The 23,063-nt window shown below is 40.4% G+C and overlaps 1 protein-coding gene across 1 annotated transcript in view; it reads left to right on the plus strand.

Annotated features, from left to right (window-relative positions):
• thsd7ba (thrombospondin, type I, domain containing 7Ba) overlaps positions 1-23,063 on the plus strand; it is a 254,772-nt gene that overhangs the window by 36,739 nt on the left and 194,970 nt on the right. Inside the window, exons 2-3 of the mRNA XM_079563517.1 lie at positions 12,565-12,890; positions 19,867-20,043. Of these exons, the coding sequence (XP_079419643.1) occupies positions 19,884-20,043 (160 nt within the window). The 5' untranslated portion in view covers positions 12,565-12,890; positions 19,867-19,883. The remainder of the gene's footprint in view (positions 1-12,564; positions 12,891-19,866; positions 20,044-23,063) is intronic.

Raw genomic sequence — 23,063 nt, forward strand, 5'->3', positions numbered from 1 at the left:
TGTGAGCACACTCTCGAAATCCTCACAGCACACTTACTTTCCTTTATTGTCCCCAAACCTTATCTCTCCACACTGTATTGAAGCAACCCCAAAAAGCACAAAGCAAAAACTTGTTTCTGCGATCTGACAACAGCGAGCATTGAAGACGCTGTGAGCTTTTCTTTTATTCCTGCCTCTACTATAGTTGCTAACACGCTGCTGAGCGTTGAGCAAAAAATAATGTAGGTCAAAAAAATGTAGGTTTTAAATGGATCGGTGTGCAAGTTCTCACGTTAAAAAACTAATTCAAAGCAAAATTTTAATCATTGCAACAAGCTGATACCTATGCAGTGTCCTGGCCAGGTCCAGCCGACTGAAGAACATCTTAATATATTATCTCCTTGTCTTATTGTGTGACAGTATATCGTTTTTTGAGATATATTGCCATATTTTGTGGGGCAATACGATACCAATACTTTTTATTTTCCCAATGTTGATTTGTATGATGTCATGCATATTAATAACCCACATCATGCATATTAATAAGGCAGCAGTGCTCTGCTTTCAAAGTCAATAGAGGCCAATAATAATCAAGAATTCAGTCAGAACAGTAGAACAACACCACAACTTAAAGCCCTTGGACTAATTAATGTCACAAAAATATATTACTTTTAATTGTAGTTTTTAGAATTATAAACAAGCTACATTTGTGGTTGAGTTATTCCTTTTGAAATTGGACTGTGGTTTCTTGTTTATTATGTAAATTAAGTGATGCCACAGACCAATAGCCCCATTTTCAGTGAGTAAGTCAGGGATTCACTTCTTCATAATAAAAATGGGTAAATGCAAATGAAAACAAATGTGAATTATGAATAACATGTAGTGTGATAAAAATCAAAAGTTAAAAATCAAATTCTTGAAAACTATTGGGATGTATCGTAGGTTGTTTTTGTGCAACATATTGATTATTGCAGCGGCATATCATAAAGTTATCATTATCGTGTGGCATGCATTGTATTGAATCATGAGGACCCAAGAGTTTCCTTTCCCTATTTGAGAGCAACATGATTTTCTTTTTCTTTTTTACTCTATGTGTAGTGGAAGTTGACTTTCAACTTTGATCTTTATTTTGGTAATACCATATTTTCTGCAAACAACGTATTATCTTCCCACCCTGTGGTCTTATTATGCACAAGCCCTGGTCACCCTGTAGTTAAAGGCGCACGAACATGCTCCGAAATGCTTCTGATCCTTAGTTTATCAGTTCATAATTCTGTCTTCTCTCAAGTGCTGACACTCTCCGGCACGCTTTGTGATTTGAATGTTGATTATAAAATGCAAATTTAAATCGCAAATGTAATAGTATGAAAAATGACTCTTCGTTCAGCCCTCCTGCGTCCTTTGTGTGATCCATCAATTTCCTCGTGCTTATCAGACCCAAACAGAGGACACGGCTGTTATATGAACCCCGCCCCAAACATCTTGTCCTCCGAGGGAACCCCCGCAGCTGTCCCAGGCCCGTGTTTGTCCCCCTGTAGGGTTTCTCCATGGTGGGACATGCCTGAATGCTCTTGAAGGACAAATTCGGGCAGGGTCAGGGTTCGATGTAAAGCCAGCCTTATGCCTCTTGTCAGTGTAAATGAGCAGCAGCTGTATTCATTGGTCATGCCGGGTGCTCCCAGTTTTAGAGGGAGAGGTCTCAGCCGCTCTCTGCTCTTTGTTCGATCAGCCTCACCGTTTTAAACAGGTCATGGAATATTGCTGGACGTTTGTGATTTTTACAAAATGTCCATTGCGTCTCTGAAATTAATGTTTAACCTTTTACTGTGATATTTTGTTGATTAGAAAGTGTGATTTTTGTATTGTAGAATAAGGACAGTCTCTTCCATTCCAAAGTGTGTATGTTGTTTTGTGACTTTTATTCTTAGATTGTTTTATATAATTGTTATATATAATATATAATTCTAATGCTGCATGGGACACGTTTTCCTGTGGGGAAGTGGAAAGGGAATCTTATTGTATTGTGCTATTCACATGACAAAAGTCTTTCTTTGAGACTCAAATAATGAGTTTCAAAAGCTTGATCAATAATAAATACAGGAGCATTATTAATAATAAATAATAATAATACCCATTTTAAATTGAGAGCCCTTTAGTATTTTCTAAATCTTAATTAGAAGGTTTCGGAAAAATAATTGACCTCTACTTGTCATGTTGAGTCGATTCACAAGTCCTTTGTTATCTGGATACAGCATTCACTTTTTTATAGTTGAGTTTTGTGATCGAAATGCTGGATATTGTGGATAAACTGCATTCATATTATTCTAATAAAGAAACAAATTAATTTCTTCTTTGTTGGCGACAGCATAGTGCAGATGTTGGTAAATTGATGTGTGAGCATGGATTTGGTACAACCCGCAAAATTAGTTAGAGTGGCGGGTGTATTGTCAATGACATTATTATACTATATACTTTTGCCAAAAACTCCAAAACAACATTATTAACAACATTATTTTGTCATGAAATACTGTATTGCCCACCTGGTCTTGCAGCACTATGTTTGAACTTCTCGACGCTCACCCTGGATCGTTACTATACACATGCGTTTAGTAAACAGCCATTTCAGGGCAATAGGCTCTTTGTCTCTAACATGTAGATAGCAACACATGACATGATAACATGGCTGTAAGAGGCAGATTATTCGAGGAGCTGGCAGCGCTGATGGCTCTGCAAAGGTCAGTGAACAAAGTGCACATAATGCTCTGACATTTAGAGAAGACAGAGAAAAGATAATAATCATGTTTGTGATGACTCCAAATGCTAAGGGCTGCTGTGTGGGTGAACTTAAGGCTTTAACATGTGCTCTTCATACTCTATAAATAATATTTAAACTTTGTGCTTTGTTTACGGCTTGTGTTCACTTTGAGATTTTGGGTGAATAGAGCTTTTTGACCCATGTAACACTTTTATTTTTCATGGCTGCTCTTCGGAGTAACTAAGCTGTCTTAAATGTAATTTCCCAACATATTAAACTAGCTTTGAAAGCATATTCATTGTTCAAACTAATTTTCTTGAATTAAATGAACTAAAAGTCAAGGGGTTGTAGTGCACATCTATACAAGCTCCCCCTCAGTATGAATATAACATTAAGTAGTACATTTTGGGCGTCATTGTAATACTGTGCAGCAAGTACTTCACTTTCACTATGAGGAAATGTTATTGTCTGCAATACGGCCTTGCGATGTGTCAATTGAGTTGAGCTGGGCCGTTATGTCTGGAAACAATTGAAAACAATTGTCACTTATTATTACTAGTCTCATTCAGGTTACAACTCCTTCCACAAAAGGCATTTTAACACAGCGAGATCCTCTTAAAACTCCTGTTTGCCAGTATGTTTGGCTTCTTTTACTCCATTCCCCCATGGCCGTCCTCTTTCACACGTCTACAGAAGTCACATCCCCACTTATCACTGGGAACAGCCTTTAATTTCACCCATGGTTCCCCTCTGCTCTACCCCCCTCTCTCTGTATAATTGACTTTTTTACAAGTTAGGGCCTAGATCCGGACATCTTCTGCGGGCTAGTCAGGTATCAAGATGCTCTTTCTCTCTTGCGCCGCCCCTCCTGCACTTATATAGACGCACGTATAGAGGCAGTATATCAGCACTTATTTTCTGCCGGGACACCACTGGCTTCAGGGGGGACAGGTGTTGCTTTTGCCATTGCTGACCCGTGTTATCTCAATGCCTCAGCTAGCAGGCCTGAATTAATCCTGTCGCCGTCACGCTAACCCCACTCACTCACACACACTTATGGCTGTCCCTCTCCCTACTGCACTCCCCCCCTGGACATAGACATAGCCACATACGAGCTCCAAATCCCGATGGGACCGTCCTATCAATGTATACAGGCAAAGTGGCCCCGGATTACAGCCATCGCTATGTTAATTGTAAGCCTTTTTAATGAAAGGGTTGTGGGTTGAGAGGCCAGGTGGAACAGAGGCGCATAACTACAAATCGGATTATCAGGCTTTGCTCTCATTTCTGTCCTATTCTTAAGGAATTATTGGGCAGTTTTGCACCGTAAAGCAGGGGCATTTATTTATGCCGGGTGTTTTCCATCTAAATCCCTTTTGTTTTGTAAGCTCAAGGGACTGAAGTTATTTTATTTGAACACAAAAGACCTGAAGGAAATCCAATCAAAATTTGGCATTAAGATGAAAGATTTCCTTATAATACGCAAGTAACTTCATCCCCTTGTAGCCTTTCCCTGAGAGAAACCGCTATAAAATGTTTTGATTTCGGAGACTCTGTGTTCCCGTTGTTCTGCCTTAATTTGAAACAACAGCTGATCCTTTCATGTAACAGAATATATTTACATGCGGCGAGGCAAATGAAATCAGGGGAAGTGATATACTTTGGTTTCCGACATCACGCTTTTGTTTGGGCTGCACATCAGTTAGCATCAATTTGCTCTAAAGGCTATTGATTCGCTTTGAACGGGGGAAATCTGAGCACATAAGTGGAGCATGAATCTGCTGCAATGGAATTAAACACCTTGGAAATTAGACAAAGAGCTTTTTCAACACTTAACAGCGTCAATTAGACACCAGGAGAAATCGTTAGGCCTTTAAACATCTCCGAAATGAAACGCAAGCGACCACAATGGCAACTTAATAGAGCAATATTATTTATGAGGCAATATTTACACCATAAAGGCATAAATATAAATAGCTTCAAATAATAAGACACACCATTGTGCGCTCATGAATAGAGGCTATGGCATCCCATAATGGTAGTTGGATTTGATATACCAAACCCTCACAACGAGTGCAAAAATCTCAATCTACTATCAACTCGGGTCAGGTTATATTATTTAAACTAATTAAGTGTTTAGAAATCATCAATTATGACTGAAGAGGAGTACAAGTGCATGAAACACTCTAATTTCTGTTTATATGGTTGGAATAAATGCTTATTGGCAATCGTTTATTTGTTTGGCTACATTAGTGGGGGTCACGGTTTTGGATTGGGGGGAGTGTTGTGTAAAAAAATAAATCCCAATGGATAAATGCACGAAATCAGAAGAAACATAACAAGACCAGTCCAAGAAGATCCAATGCATAATCCCTTATTTAGTCAAAAACATAATTCCTAAGTTTGTCATAATCCTTACTACCGTCGGAGCGATACGCATCATGGCAAATTCCCAAAAGAAGCGCTCCAAGCCTTTTTGGGTTAAAGTTTTCTGATTGAAAACAGTTACATTAATCTTGTACACTCTTTTGGACAGAGGACACGCTTATACTGCTGACTTCAGCTTTTTCTTGGACACGACCCCTTCTTGAGACACGCCCCCTTCATGATGGTCCAATAAGATTCCCTGAGCTCAGGTTTACCCCACGTGTACTACAAACTATTGAGGCCCTGTCCCAATACCCACACTGATGCAGCCATTTTCTGTCTCTTTGGTCTGTACCGCAAAGAGTTATGGGCAATATGCTTCCCCGAAGTCCCCTTGGATGCAGGCTTCGGCGAAGTGTGGATCAGGGGTGCAAAGGCCCTCTGGAGGATTGGGACACCCTACGCACTCGCACCCATCATCGGGAACGTGCAAAGGAGGGGCGCAAGGGTGGAAGTGCGAGTATTGGGACAGGGCCTTCCTCTGCCATGTAGTCCCTGGTACCAGCCATGATACTCACAAGGCTGTGGCTACCCAAGGAGCTAACCCCCTGGTGGATAGTCTACTAATTACAACTAATGAGGAGATCTTGCCTCTCCCTCCTCCCAACCAAATTATAGTCCCACTTTGGATACTTATGCATTGAGTTGTTTTGTTTTTCCCTTTACCATAGTGATTATGAACCTCTACACTTAATTGAAGAATAATTATACAGGCTTATATGATGCTTACAAGTTTCCTATACCATAGATGACAACATTTAAACACCTTTCATGCCATGACAGGAGCGGACTGACTACAGCATGTGCAGGAGGGGTTTCAAGAACATTTTTTTTTTAACCTTCTTGCCGTCCCCCCTGATCATGGTGCTAGGGTTAGGGTTAGGAACGGCAAAAGTGATGTAAGTTGTGTTTCACTCCCACAGATCTTACACGTAGTTTTAGAAACTAGAAGGTCGTGCCGTTCAAATGAGGTATCACACTGGCATATAGGCTGCAAGGTCTCAAGTCAATACACTTACCCTAACCCTAACCCTAACCCTAACCCTAACCCTATGCACGTTTGCTAACCCTAATCCTAACATCAAGATGACAGGTTTCAGGTTAATGATCTCCAAAACTACTTTCAGCCAGACTCCTTTGAAAGTTTGTTTTAAAACAGAATAAATTGTGTGAGAAGCGACAGGCCAAGGGGCATTAAGTGTTGGGTTTTCTCGTGGAGGAGTTGATGGCTCTGCAGGTGCGTTCCTCTGAACTGTTGGGCATCAAGGGAATGTTTGAACTTCCTGGTGTCTGACAGTGGCACAGTGCAGCTGCCACAAGGCTGTCCAACGAACGAACGAACGAACAAGTCTGTGTAAACAAGCATCTTTAGGCGTTGTTTTTCCTGTCAAACTACTGATGCTGTGACATTTTGAGACACAATCGTCAGAGTCAGCAAAGTCTTCTGCTTATGTTGCTTTACAGTGTGGCTTTATCACGACACCAAAAATAGCAACACTAGTGTGAGCAAACGTTTTAAAGGATATCTCAACTCATGCCATAGTTGCTTGGAGACCATCTTCAGAAAACAAACATACTTAAGGATCCATTACAATAGAAGATATCATCCAAATTACCTCTTGCGGCGACTAAACATGCACGTCCAGGTTTCAAACTGCCATTTGAGTACATTTTTCCAGCTGACTGTTTCTGGAAGCAAAGTGACCCTATAACTTCCCTTCACTTCATTGGATGGGCTCGTAATGAAACACTGACCATGTTTTACTCGAGTTTCTTAAAGAGAACTTTCGGTAGTCGCTCGCTGCCCAATCTCTCTACTTCGTTACTCTCTTCAGTCAAGTGCCACGCCGGTTAACAGCATTACCCATTTGAGACAATTTAGGGATTTACGAGTGGCATCTCAACGCCAAGTGTGTTGAATCCTAGACCCCCCGCTCGTAATAGCCTTTGACGTTAGCGATGTGATTAAGAGATCCAGCGCACCTTGTCCATATTTAAGCGTCTCGTCTGCCACATTTTCCCGCTTTTTCAAATTTGCCTTGTCTCTTTGCATTTGCTTTGTAATTAATCACTTGCTATTCAGGCATCTTCTGCGGGGAGATGCGCTTCCAGGCTGGATAATTCATTGATTTCCATTTCAAAACTTTTCACCCCGCTCATAAGTACTGTGGGACATAGATAAAGAAGCCTTTTTAGACTTTTAAGATTTATCGTACCGACTATTTGGCCGTTTTCTTGCCAGTGAACGGATATTATCATTTAACTGATCTATGTGTTGGGTTCAAATCCACCGCAGTGGTTTATCAATACGTTGACCCTTTCCCTGCTTGGTCCTATTGGTCGCCCTGTAGCTGCTTGGGGCCCGTGGAGGGGAGTAGTGGTCCGGTCACAGTCGAGGCGATAAACATACCACTGATTGAGTTCACAACCCCTAGCTCCAAGCATAGCCGCGTCTGCCTGCCCGACTAGTCGCTGGCAAAGCGGAGATACCGCTCTTTTTCAGATATAGCCCCATAGAACATCTTAACGGCCTAGAAAACAGCCGACTATTGCAGAGGATATATGGACCGCTCGCAGTGCTGCCATTACTGCTACGGCATCGCGGTTAAATCTACTGTTTGTCTGATGGGATAAAGAGGAAAGATTTGTCACGTTTAATGGATTACCTCAGTTCAATTTTGTTTTATTTATGTGGCTCAATAGCAGAAGAGCAGTTGCCTCAAGGGCTTTACATTGCACTATAAGTCATCTCATATATTCCTCCTCAGAAAAAGAAAACTACTATACTATTCTATTAAAATGTTGTACTACAGTATATGCACTGGTGTCTTTTTGGTTTGACTTCTTGTTTTGTGAACTGTTGGGGAAAAGAGTAAATAATAGCCTGAGAGATGACACAATTGATTTTCATATATAGCGGTATTTTTTTTTCCAAACTCATTCTAATTTCCTGCTAAAAATGATCTATTCAAGCAGTTTGCATCCTTCATTTTACTTTTCAAGCACCTGTCCCTGTGTTCTACGGTCAGTGTTTATCACGATATAAATAATTACAACGATATCAAAAAATGATATCGCGATAACGATATGCGATACGATATGGCCTACCCCTAACTGTAATATATATGTTAACCTCTTAAGCCCCACCAAGCACATTTTTTCCAGTTTGGCTTTACCCAAATCTAAATGCTTCTTAAAAAAAAGTAAAGAATGATGAAAAAGCAACAAAAAATGCCCAAAAATGTGATAAAAAGGCAACAGAAAAGCATCAAACAAGCATCAAAAAGCAAATTAAAATAAGTGATGTTAAAGGAATAGGCCACCGTTTTTATATACTAAGATATGTTCTTACCTCACTTTAGTCGAGTTAATATATCCCCGTCTGGTCATTGTCCGCGCGCTCTGTCACGCAAACGGAGCACATACGCAGCCTCTCCCATATGTGACATAGCTCCGAAAAAGCTCACGATAGAAGCTACCAAGCTCTTCCACGTGTTCCCTATTTAAATAAAGTTACGTGAAGTGTTTTCATGCGAAGTATATTTACACAGAAATGTAACGTGTCGATTTTATAAGCAAATAAAAAGGGGGACTATATTGTGAGGCGTAATGATACGAGGAGCACAGCGTCCGCGTAGTAACTCCTAAAGACTTCCCCCCGCTCACTTCCGTCAATAACCTTTAGGAGTTACTGCGCGGACGTTTTACTCCTCGTATCATTACGCCTCACAATATAGTCCCCCTTTTTATTTGCTTATAAAATCGACACGTTACATTTCTGTGTAAATATACTTCGCATGAAAACACTTCACGTAACTTTATTTAAATAGGGAACACGTGGAAGAGCTTGGTAGCTTCTATCGTGAGCTTTTTCGGAGCTATGTCACATATGGGAGAGGCTGCGTATGTGCTCCGTTTGCGTGACAGAGCGCGCGGACAATGACCAGACGGGGATATATTAACTCGACTAAAGTGAGGTAAGAACATATCTTAGTATATAAAAACGGTGGCCTATTCCTTTAAAGCAACAATAAACGACAAAAATGTGACAAAAAAGTTAAGTTAAATTTTGAAGGTCTTGGCTTTCAAATGAGGCATTAAACTGACCTATAGGCTGTAAGCTCCAGTTGAGAAGCTTTTAGATTTGGATAAAACCAAACTGGAGAAAATCTCAGTTAAGGCGGGGAATAAGAGGTTAATTATTGATCATTATCCGGCGTCACCCTTATGTTATAGGAGACTGTCTTTCTTAACAAATTGATTTGAATGTACAAAATGTCTGGATGAATGCCTTAAAATCTAAACTAATACCTGGGTTCATTTCATTGGTTTACTTTCGTGTCTCTTTCTCCAGATTTTACGTCTGTCTGATAATTATCATAAAACTTGGCATTAAACGCTTGCATTGAACCAGAATTTGGCATGTTCGCCTTGTGACTGTATAATCTACAGCTCCTATTGCGTCAAGAATGTGTCGCCACCGACTCTACCACCTGGGACTTGACATCTTTGGTCCTTTGAAAAAGAGAATTGGATGATTCCCGAAACGCCGGGCTCCAAAGTGTCAAACATGTCCAGTTGAACTGATTTAGTAGACTCTTGCACTCTCAAGATTTTGTTGTTCATTTTTTTGTTCCACGCAATTATTGCCCGCTCTAAATACCCTTAGATGTGATATGCTTACTCTGTAAAATGACATGTTTAGTAAACGGAGCAGACACCGAGCAGGAAAATGGCAAAGCGGTTGATAGCCAGGTTTGCTGCAGCGGTACTTTGTTGTGGATCCAAGCGGGCGTTTGGCTTTAGACCAGAGAAGTGTGCTGTGCCAGGTGAGCTAACCCCGAATGAGACACGCAGCAGCCATGTTGTGGTTTTGAGCAATCGTTGTCACAGCTGAGGTTGGCAGACCGCGCATTTCCATTGGACTGTGGAGACTGGTCCAGTGGAGCTGAATTCATTTGCACTTTATTTTGCAACACTAGGGTTAGGCAAGGCATTGTATCCTTCAGCACGAGGTTGAACTCCATTTGATGGCATTTCAAGTGCTGGATGTTACAGAAATCTGCAAGACCGTCTAAATGCAGCCGATGGGGAGTCACGTGATCACTGGAGCTCCAGACCTCCACAGGAAATGACGTCCACTTTTCCACAAAGTTAATCTCAATAAAACGCCTTTCATAGGATTAGGGTTAGTTTGGATTAGTTTAAACTGCAGTGGTGAACGTCATTTCCTGTGGAAAAGTGGAGCTCCACTGATCACGTGCCCTTCCATCGGCTGCGTTCAGACCTTCTTGAAATCTGGACCATTGACTATCTGTTTCTCTCATCATGTTACATGCTTTATGAACATCTGGCATTACATACAGTGACCCATATACAGCTAGCATTGCATGATTTGTTGTATGTAATGAGACTTTATTATAATTCAATCAGAAATACATCAAATTCAATGTCAGAAATGTAAATAAATGCCGTCTCAATAATCATCTTGCAACCCCACTTCAGTGTCCTGTAACCCCCACTGTTCTAGATAACCTAACATCGAATCTATGTATCTGCTTCATCTGTACTTTTCATCTTTGCATCTTTGCATCATGACACCTTTACACTACTCTGACCTGTTACACCATTGGTCAACATCTTCCTCAGTGCTTCGGCAAGCTATAAGTACAAATACTGTGTCCCGATGGAGCATCTTTGTACAACCTGTGCAAAATGCATCTCGCATGTCAAATAAACCTGCACGCTTTATCCGAGACTTCTCTGCGTTTTTTATTCAACTCAGACCAAAGCAATTCACAATTTTTTCCGTGACATGGGCAATCTCCCTTTTATAAGCGGTATTTGGTCTGTGAGAACTAGAAGATTGTTTTTTTCAGTTCTAATAAAAGATCCAGCTGTACAAGGAAGAAAAAGAAATGTCTACCTTTATTATACATTAAGATAATATACTACAGCTAATCTTAATCCACCTGTTTGGGTTTTCTACACTTGCATTACTTCACCCGACAAGCACAATTCAAGTGTACAGTAAGTAAATCAAATGCAATTACATATCAAACTATCAAAAAGATCATACATTGATCTAATAAACATCATTTTTTGAAATATTAGTCAAAATAAGATTAATGAGGTGATATGTCGAAAGTGTAACATTTTTCACACATTGTTCACACGTCTACTTAGCCTTACACGCCCCAGAAAACGGTACACTGTAAAACACATTCAGTGTGAAGATTGAGCACAGATCCAATCACTTGTTTGTCCTCACCCGAAACTCCGTGTTCCCAATTGATTCTGCTCCGGGATCATCGTCTTCCACTCTATGTACTGCTTTTTATTTGGTTCGTATCAAAGCCCGGGACGGTGGAGTACAAGCCTTCGGAGACTGAGCCATTTAGGGGACAATGGCGAGGCCACTTAAAAAGCCCTGGAAATAGGCTGTGGGTCAGTGGGATGAAGGCGCTCGGGGAGTGTGTCCGGGAAGGTCAATAAGTGATGAAGGAGCGCGGGGAGAGGGGCAGCGGTGTTAATAGAATCAGTTTCCTCTGCATGAGCGGCTGCCAGGCTGCGGCCCAACAGGCAATCACTGACTGTCATAGAAGGACAAAAAACCCTAACATTGTGCTCCTGTCCTGAAATATCACTGTCACGAAGGGCCACAGGAAGTGACAAATCGCATTACAGTTGGGGATAAACAACATTAACACGAGAGGAAAGGGGGGAAAAAATTGCATTATTGGATTACTGTCTTGAATATTGAGATAACAATATAATTGCAACATTTGATCATTATCTTTCATTCATTAAATCAGAACCAAAACAATAGATAAAATTGAACTAAATTGTGAGAATTATGACTAAAAAGTAACTTTTGCACATTAAGTTACTATGCGTTCCTGTTTTAGTCTGTGCTAGCATAAAAATGTGTACATCTCACAGTCAGAAGGACCTCAGGAGATAATAATAATGAGGTAACAATAATTAGGCAGTGGATTTTGCACGCTGGTGGTGTGATACATTTCCTGTTGAAAATGCATTCAGTCTAAATGTAGGAGGTATTGTAATCCTTTAATATATGCACAGGAAATGTGAGATTTGAGCTAAGACGAACAGAGGGATGAATAAGGGATAGCAGATGAATGGATTATAAGTCACACCTCTGGCCCAGTGTGTGCTGATAGCTTATAAAATGAAAGGACGCTGCCTTCAGGTCATGCATCTTTATGAAGCGCCTCCTTCTGCACACTGTCATTCATTTTACTGCACTGAGCTTTTCACACGTCTGTGATTAAAGGCGGCTATCAACAATATATCAGAAGAAATGCAAGCACTTGAGCGTCTTTGTATTGAAACAGAATTTGAAATGTTAATCTAAATGCGTGCTCTTTATCTCTCCTCAGACCCTGTGCGTTGCTCGGTCCCAGTAAGATCTGCAGTGGGAGGCTCTGGCGAAGAGGCAGAGCTGGGAGTTTACAGGCGCGTGTTGTCACTGAGTGACACAGTCCACTACACACCGACTCACACGGGACTAAGCCGCCACATGATGCTTCAGGTGCAGCAGATTCACTGTCCCTGTCAGACTTAACGTCATAGGAGGCTCTCTGCCCCGCTGCCTGTGGCCTGTCACCTGCCTCCAAACTTCCATCTACTCCCTGCTGCTGACGACCATTGAACAGAGCCTCAGAGCAGCAACCCCAACGGCATGACTGGAATTCACCTGGCTCAGGTACGCAAGAGCTGTCTTTATGGATGATGCATGTGTGTGCGTTAGCATAAAAAATGTTTGAAATGTAAAGATTTGACAGTTATATGTTGCATAAATGATGCCAGGCTGTTGCAGCACAAAGCCCCGAGCTGAACAATGTACAATTGTGGTAGCGTGAATGCATTAAGAGTATAATAAAATGACATTGTTCTCCCTAAAGGAACACCATTGTCCTGTACTGTTTACAGCAGAGTTTCTCACCACTGCCGGTGCACAGACTCTATGCAGACTTTGTTTAACTTAGAGTTAATTCATGTTTTGTCCTCCTTTGGATTAGTTTCCTTTAGGACTAGGTATGGTCCTAAACCTGGTTTACCTCGGGTGGGAATGGCACTACTAGATGTGAAAGTTCGAGAACTACTGTAAATGTAGAATCAAATAGTTGATTCCTCTAGTGAAAGATCTACATTGAGACAGAAATTTCAGAATAAGCGTAATCTGTAGAATTGATTATTCATAAAAATGTGCATGGGTTGACTTCTTGTTCAAAATGTAAAACAATGTTGTTCTTCTCTGCCCTTCTTTTCAATTTTGCGCGAAACAATCCCTGGACATAGACGAAGTATGACAGCTAAATTAACCCGACAACACTGCGACAACAACAGCTCACATATGCATGAATATAGGCTGGGGATATGAAGGCAATACAGAAAAGCTTCCTATGTAATTTGTGTGGATCCAGAGGAGAGGGTCGAGTCAGTGCTAAATGTATGGAGATCAAATGGCTTTGTTTCTCTTCCAAGCAGGGCTAGCTCCTTGGCTTATTTAAAGAGCTTCTGCATGGAGGGCCTTCGGTGCCTTGGCATAGCTAATTAGCCTTCAGCTTTCATTTGGAAAGATCTAATCACACATTAATTATTGTGACCACCTGTGAAGGAGAGAGCCATGGTGTGTTGCTTGTCTGTTGCCGTGTGATAGCTGGAAGCTCCATAAGCCTCTGATTCTACTGAGTGAGCCCTAAACAAGGAGCACAGGAGACAAGGCAGATTGCATTGCTCTGCATCCTGAAGAATCAAACAGGACGTACAATATTGCAGCATATGAGACGCGCTGCCACCTGCCAACTTTTCAGGGGCCATTCAAATCCTGGCAACGGCCCTCCTTTCCGCATAATTATGTTCTCAAGACTATAAACACGATGCACATTTCTGGGTAGTTACCTGATTTGCAACCTAACAGCGTTACGAAATTGACCACACAATAGGTGCACCGTTTTGCAATTACTGTGGACAGTTAAATGCCTTAAAGGAGACATGTCATGCAAAGTGGAATTTTTTGTGCTTTTACATGTGTTTTTCCTTTATCACAAACATACATGGAGTAAAATTTAGCTTCATTGATGTAGGTTTGAGCATTTTGTTTATTTGGGCATTTCTTCTTCTGCTCTTCTGATATGTATTTGAGTTTTATGTGTAATACTGTATATACAGTAAAATTGCACTCATCATGGCGCCATTAATTTGAGTCCTTTTATGTTTATTTCAAAACTGGTTTAAATTATAGGACCTGGCAACAATAAGACTGGAGCAAATTCGGAGACAAACGGATAATATTTATGAAATTTAAAATGCACAAAACACATATATAACTCACATATATACCTTAAAGGGACTGGATGCAAGTTGGTAATTTTATACTCACTACTGCCACCTCAGGTCTAACTTGTAACTGCAGGTTCTATATTAAACTTGTGCATGACGGCACTTTGGACCTGAATTAACAGCTTTTTGACAGTGCAGGATCTGGGCTCATTTTACACAGTAGGGCATGGCTGGAACATTTTCATTCATTTTAACATTTCTAAACTCCGTATAGTCTCTTTAACTAAAGTAGTTTTTCATCCAAAATATTTTTAGATAAAATATATATGCTCTTTTAGAGTCTGTGTCTGGCAGAGAACGATTAATAATTGATAATGAATAACTAAAATAGTTGCCAACGGTTTCAATAATCAATTTGTTTTCCATTTATCGATTAGTTATTTCAGCCCTAGTTCCTATTGTTACTGTAATGCTTGCAACACATCCATATTATGCTTAAATGTGAAGAAAATATATATTGTATTTGTTTTATATATTGTTCTATATATTTAAGCTTTCTTTAAAAACAACTTTCATTACCAACAGCAAAAAAAACAACAGCATTTTTCTTTCTCTTCTTTCTTGAGTAATAGGAGGAAAAATATTCTGCACTATTCTTGCAGTGTGTAAATTATTTTACACCATAGAACAAACTCAAACTGGACTCTTTGCTAGTATATAGAAAAGAGCTGCATTTGCATATACTCTTCTCTTGGTAATATTTCTGAACTTTGGCTTAATGTGGCTTGAAATAACATAGAAACAGTGTTGTATAAATAACAGACTGTACTGGTGCATATTCGCCTTGGGGGATGTGTGTTTTTTGCAGTAAACCTGTGTTTTGCAATCACTTGTGACATGCAGGGAGCCTTCAGAGAGAGTCCTATGAATAGTGAAATGAGGCTGCGGCTGGAGGGCTGTGTAATCTGGGTGCAGTCAGGTATGGCCTCCGTAGCAGAGCCAGGCGCCTGGAGGGTAATCAGCTGCCTGGTGGTTAATTGGCATATGGACCACCCGGCTTACCCAACCACAAACACTACAACCTACAGCCAATGCCAAAGTCTTGTTGTGTCCAGTGTGTGGCAAATGTTTGGTTTCCCTTCGTCATGATTTGTATTTTCTCAAGCATATTTTTTATTCTTACAACCAAACATATGAAACTATAAAGGCTAGATCTATCACTTGAATAGTCTAAACTCACTTATTGTTGGGCCATTGCTGTTCGATTGCCTTTGCTGTGTTTGGCCAGACAAATCTGTGATGTGGCTGTGATGAGGCTTCACACACTGGACAGCTTGTGCCTGCTGCTAATGAAAGAAAAGTTATTTAGTCTGTGTTCATAAAGTTATGGGCACAGGCTTCAAAAACAACACATCAAACCAGGAGCAATATTTGACAGTTCGTCTGAAAAATAGTGGGCATCTGGCAAACCAGTCCTGGGCTCTGATCCATCCTTACCCCAGCAATTCTTCCTTATTAAACCAAATTTACCCTCACTAAAACATAGCTGAATCTAAATGTAATTTGCCAGCGTGAGACCAAGCAAAAATAATTTAGCACCGGGCGCTCACAGACACACCAAGTGTAAATAATCTGCAGACTCCGACGCCCGCTGCCTCTCAGTGGTTAATCTAGCATCTGACGTCTATGATACATACTTGTCCAGGCAAAATTAGACACTCGCTGTGCTGTATAAATAAACAACTTGAGCAAAACTTTTACCTACAGGCAGCTCGTGTTTCTCTAAAGTTTGAGTTAAAAAGTAGATTATACAAACAACAAGGTAGCTTGAGCTTTTCTCTCTCTTTTAAAAGTATTTGGGCACAACAGTTCACCCAATTGCCGAGTGTATCTGTGGACTACTTTATTTATGTGTGAGTACTTGCGGACTGTAAACAGATAAGGCTCATCAGCTTTTACGTGGTCTGGGTGCCTTAGGAGAATGATTACTAGTGGATTAACATTGTTAAACCAATGCTGCAACTAACTGGACAATACATGAAAGGCCCTTAAACAGGTTACTAAACCCTAAAACAATATATTTCTACGTTCATTTCTATTATGTCTGAAGCAGAAAAAAACAAACAAACAAGGAAGACACAAACCGCTGCCAATTTAATGTGCCAACTGTTGGCCTCTAGAGATGGACGGAAGCTGATTATTTGCCGTGACCTGAGGCTGCACACATTTTGATCCGAATTGCTGTTTTAATTGTGTTAAAGTCTGAACTCTTTCATCACATTTCAAACCCTTCTGGAAAACACCATTGGGAGAAGACTGAGCTAAACTAATCCAAGAATCACATTCATTTCAGAACATGTTTGAAGAGGTCTAACCTTCAGGGTCGGGTTTTTAACATGATCAATCCCAACACTGATTCACTGATTATTTTGTTGCTATCAGAGGACTTTATATTGCCTAATAGCCTTTACAGTTTGCTTAGTGCGACCGTTAAAACTAGGATGCACCAGAGCCGATAAAAATATCCGATGCTGAAGCGATATCAGTTTTGGCTCTCAACGCCTTAAAAAAACAACTTTTACCACCTAAATCTAAGTGAATATGGGCATGCTGTATATCATTGGAAAGCTAAGAACCAGGGGAATTCAATCTCAAATGAATTGAGGAGACATGCACATCTGCACAGGCTGCTGCTCACCAGTTTATTTGGCACCACAAGAGTGACGTTTCGGATGTTTCAAACGTCTGAAGAAGGACTAAACCTTAGTTTCAACCTCCGCAAAAGTATTTGTGATCGCCGCTCAAAATGCCGCGGTTAGCATCAGTATGCTAAAGCTAGCGTTAGCATGCCAATGCTGATGGACACTAATCAAGGCTGGGTCAGAAACTATGATAGAACTATGTAAGCTGAATGTAAGCTGTCATATAACCTAAGGACATTTAGTGTAGAAAAGTCTAGTGATCATTGTTAAATGTTTATCCAAGAGTTTATCAGTAGATATAATTGAGAATTGATCCATATTATGACAATAAAATATGACTTTATTGGTCTTAAAATGGAGAAAAGAGTCAATTAAATTTTTCAATCAGAGAAAGTGGTATCGGTAAATATCGGGTATCGGCAGATACCCGATTAAACCCAGTATCGGTAGCAAAAAAGCTGGATCAGTCTAATTACAACTGCAATTTCTGTTTGATTGCAATTAAAAGTGCATTCCTGCAGTGTAACAGAGATTATAGCAGCAAAGTACAAATCATATTGTGAAGAATTACTGCAAGGTATTTCAAACTGATATATATTTACTCTTCTACCTTTTTAAAATGTCACCGTCTGATTAAAATCTGCTTTATAATGAGCCCGCGAGTTCATGACATTTATGCTCCATTATTATCATTCTCGTCCTCCGTCATTCTACTCCAGCTCGAGCACGTCGTCTGGATTCTCTGATGGAGCGAAAATATTAAGTGCATTTCAAATACTTGGCTGATTACATCCAAACTTTGGGGAACGCTCGGCGCACTGATGAGCCAATAATAATATCAAATCTCAAAACACCAAAAGTGGCACTGTGCAGCCGAACAGAAAATGGGCCATCACGAACAGACATCGCCCGCCGTCTCTCAAAGGCGTCAAGTATTGCAGATTCAATTCTACATTCATTAATTTTGCTATTGGTAAAACACAATTAGAGGCCTAGCGATTCAAAGACTAATCCCTTTGCACTCCTAGGACATGAATCATAGTAGTAGCAGATAGAAATAAATGAGCTGGTTGTAAAAAGCTGCTAATTCCCTGTATTACTTGCAGCTTACAGCCTCTCCCATAGCTTCGACTGCACTTTTTACCCTGGGATCGCGAGGTGCTCAAGCCTCTCTGCGTAATTATTTTTGGGCTGTGTGGGAGGAGAAGTGGGTATCGCATTCATCTGCTGAATTAAAGATTGAACAGGTATTAGTGGGCACATGAGACTGCACAACTGTAATGTAAGTTGTGGATGTTATGGTTCAGTATTGAAGGATTAGGGAAACTACACAGCATACAGTAACATCAAAGATTAGTTCCATCTTCAGCAGAATAAAATAATATAATAGTAGACACTACATAAACACTTTCGATGGATAAGATCAAAGCAAACCTAAATCAGGACAAAACTGAGCTGAATTTGAGATTGAACCTAGAAAAACGTGCCTGAACCAGGAATAACCTGAAATTAACCCTTTGTAGGGCAAGTGACTATTTTTGGTAATTTCCACACAATTTACATATGGCCTCCCTGCTGCACATCAGCAAGGTAAAGAAGCACGCAGTCCTCACTTAGCCAATCAGAAGAGATCACCCGACATCACAGATCCCAATACTGGGGCATTTGACCAATCAGCAGAGACCGGTCGCGCTCTGAACTTCCTGTTTTCTCTGAAGTCTGAAAAAGACCCAAGTCTGGCTAAATTCATGGTACATTTCTTTACATAACTTGAAAACTAACCATGGGAAGCTGATGAAACTCACACATTTTGTTGGTGAATAATTGTGCTAAATGATGATATATGTGTTTGGGAGGACGTAGTGAAATAAGTGAAATTACAGCATGAAAAAGGCAGGCACCATATTTGATCATATGCCCTGTTCACTTAAACCTAAAGTTAATTAGTTTTGTCCGTTGCACCTATTATTCATATTTACAGTATCTTCTTGACAAAAGGAATTTTTATGTTGCCAAAGATTATTTTAGTAACATTTTTAGGCAAACAGTATTGGAGGTGACTGACCCCGCCCACTGCACATAAAGCACAGTCACATTACAAAAGCTCTTGGCGCTGGTGTGATTATTCAAACATCAATATCACAAAACATGGTATCTTGGTTTACAGTATTTTTTTTTTTTACCACTTTAGGGTAAGGAACCATATACGGTAACTTCGCTCACATTGATTTTCTTTTGTTGTATCCCCCAATGACAATCTCAATTTGAAATATTTCAAAGTATTTCCGTGAGTGCCCTGTAAAGGGTTAAGATAAGACTAAGTCCTTATGACAAATGCCACACCACCTCGAACCAGACATGAGCCACATTATTTATTGACTTAACCATGGCTACAAACAGTCTGAAATTCAAATTAAATCTCTCTCTGGAGATGGACTTCAACAGGAACAGGACTCTTCAAATTCAACTTTAGAACGGCAAAGGACTTCCGAGCACTATCAGAAGAAACCTGTGTACTTTTTGCGGTACTTGGACCATGGTTTGAGAACCTTTGCCTGTAGGGAGTCTCTTGTGCCGAGCTGCAGCCTCAGAAGTCTTGGACACCTTTTTCATGTTATATAATCCTTTCTCTGACCGCTTTTGTCCATGATTTTGACCATTTTATGCTGAGAAATTATGATGTTCCCCCCACAGGAGTAAGAGAGGAAGCCATGGACTGGACTATGAGTCTGAGAGATGACTTCGGGGTCAACACATGGACGCAGCGGGCCGGGATCTCTCTGGGCTTCCTGCTCCTTTTGGCCCTATTTTCCATCCCCATCCAAGCAGACATGGTGCTTCCCAGAGACCATCACTTTTCATGGAAAGCAGGTACCTCAAACTGTATTTCCTTTTTCACGTAAAAGAACTGGTCATGTCTTGCAGTTCACCTTCGAGTTTCAGTACATATTCTGAAAAGTGTTATTTCTTTTTTTATCGTTCTATGTAAATGTGGTGTGAAAATGCCATTACTGAAGTTTCTTCAAAGAACACTTTTTAATAGAAATGGCACTTATAGGTCAAGGCCACATTTTTAATGGTACATCATACGAGCTTTGAAAGAAGAATAAAAGAAATTATCAATTTCTACACATACATAGATGCAAACTTTACTCTGATAATATGTTTATATATATGAAATTTGGAGCATCTAGTTGTGAAAAAAAAAAGTTTTGTCCGTAATATGAAGCATTTTTATCTATTGTGAATTTGCAGACTTGTTGCTGTTTGCCATACTGCGTTAGTGGAGCTCCATGAAAGTTGTAAAACATGCTCATAAACTCATGCCTGTGGAAAGTTAGGACTGAGCTTGGACCACAATGGCAAAGTATCTTAACTTCGATGTTTGCCTATATACATTTAATGCAGTTGTACATTAGCATTGTGCGGAGGATTTCATAAGACCTACTGATTATTCAGCTTTACAGACACATTGTACACGGTCAGAAAGTCTTGTCTACTGCTCATCAGAGTGGACTATACAGTACATGCATTTACACGGTGTCCAATTGCAAATACATTTTGCTGTCAGGGAATGCCATATATGTGTTACTCTTGTTGCGAATGCCTGGGATGTTGTTGGAATCAAGTCTTTACGTGATGGACATTGTGGGTTTGGATCCAGCTATAATGATGTGTGCTGTAGTTTATTCTACGTCTGCAATAAGACACGGAGGTGCAGCCGGGCATCATGGCTGGCAGTGTGCTGTGGGTTTGTGCTTCAAGACGCTAGTGTGGCTTCTGACTGACCAGTGTATGTGCAACTGTAGAAATAGTAAAATCATCTTGTGTTTTAGTTTTTGAATTAAAAAACAAATGAATGTAAATCATTATGTACAAGTAATCCTACTCCAGTTGATCTTATGAAGCTCAGAACACACTACATGATATTTTTGCCCGATTTTGCTATAATTTTCAGTCGCGCTGAGTCCTCCTGTGTCGTGGCTAGTTGAAGGCAGTCGCAGAGCGTCGTGTCTCATACTGTGGGAGGGTTCTCTACTGGACTCGCGTTTGAATCGTGTAATGTGGGCGGCAGAAAGACGTGACAAAATCTCAGTCGCAGGAAATCAAACCCGATTTTGGATGCACAGGAGAAGTGTGGGTGATTTTACCATCCCAAAGGTGGACACCCACAATGCAGTGGTCAATGACAGAGTGGAATACACACAGAAAAACACCGTAGCTCCTCCTTTTCCATTTCTCTCTCATAACAGTGGCACAAACAACTAATTAATGCCCACAGCGAGCCCCACGCAGACCATGTCAAACAGCACGTTCTATCACTGAAAGTTCACACAACATAACCAATCAGGATGCGCACATGTTTCCCATGCTCACAAACAGAAGCCTATCTTTGCTGACCTCTGGGGTCAGTTATTTGTTTTGTTTGGGTCTATATGTGTATGATCATGCATGTTAACATGCCTCTATTTTGCATGCGTTGTCCTCATAGAACTAAATGGTTGTCCTGCATGAAAATGCACACAGACAATGGGGCAAGGTGGATGAAGTGCTACAACAGCAATATGCATCAGTTGAGATTACATCTCCAACCTTTGAATCAGTGAGCAAGAGAGGCATTGCTGAGCCAATGCCTCTCTTAAATATTATTTTTCTTTTTCACCACAGACAACAAAAGGGTTTCTATTGTGCAGAAATGTGATGTGCTTATTAGATTTGGCAAACAATTTATGCCTTCTAAAGCAACCTTATACTGCTTTATCTATGCTTTAAACCAACTAGGCTTATTACAACAAATATAATTAAGGCTTCGATGTGTTCTTTATGCTATGTTGTTCATGTTTTCCATTCCCCATGCCCATTTTTTAAAGTGAACACACCAAAGAAAGCTGTGCAGAAACCCAATGTTGTACGGCAGTCTCTTATGGAGGGAATCTGAGGTAATCTGACGATTTATCCTTCACTTCGCTCACAAATTCAATTGAAAATGCATTTCCAAAGCAGCTTGAGGAGAGAAAACTGGAGCCTACCCACACAAAAGCCCGTCCTGCTGCACGATTAGCACTTTCATTTCTCACTCTGCGGTCGAGTAATGACACTGCCCAAGTGATAAAGAGATTGATTAATTTCACTTGAGAGAGCGTATGTTCAAAAGGGACGTGAGTGCGACGTGGGGTGTGAGGATTTGACATACTCGGGAGAGCTAAGGTGCTCTATGGTTGTTGGTTAAGTGGAAATTGTGTTTGAAAAAGAAAAGCCAATAGGTGGATCAGTCCTGGACTAATCCTACAATCCAATAATGACAAAATTGCAGTCTGTACTACTTTACAAAATAAGTCTGTTGGGTCAAGTTGTCAATAATTTGCTTTTAATCACAAAACAAGTTTTTCTGACTTAAGCCAGCAATCATTTCCCTAGTGGGCAGTGATTTCCATGTTGGTCTGATACATGTCTTACACATGCGAAGGAGAGTCTTATGTTAATCTCCTGTGTGTAAAGACTCCTTTTGGAAGAATAAAGGCTCAAAAACTTCTATATTGCTTCTTTTTCCGACAGCAGTTTTAAAACTTAAGTCAAGTTGACAATGTGTGTGTCTCAATCGATGAGAGTGCTGTCATAGCACAAACCAGTTAAATCAACTGCTTATCTTTATTCCATTTTGATTTGACTCCATCACAGTAGTGCATTTTTAAATTGTAATACTTCATTCGGCTCCATGTCATTTTGGGCTTGTCAATGTAAGAGGAAGATGTGCTTTTAAATTATGCACCGCCGCCTCATTGTGCGCTCCCATACTGTGTCTATCTAGGCCAGCAGCTTTTGTGGGCTAAATCTTTTTGTGCGCGCCTCTTCCCCGGGATCCGTGGCTAAGCTGGAAGACTTTGGCGGCA

This window comes from Gobius niger (genome assembly GCF_951799975.1).
Source record: "Gobius niger genome assembly, chromosome: 9".
In the NCBI taxonomy this organism is placed as follows: domain Eukaryota; kingdom Metazoa; phylum Chordata; class Actinopteri; order Gobiiformes; family Gobiidae; genus Gobius; species Gobius niger.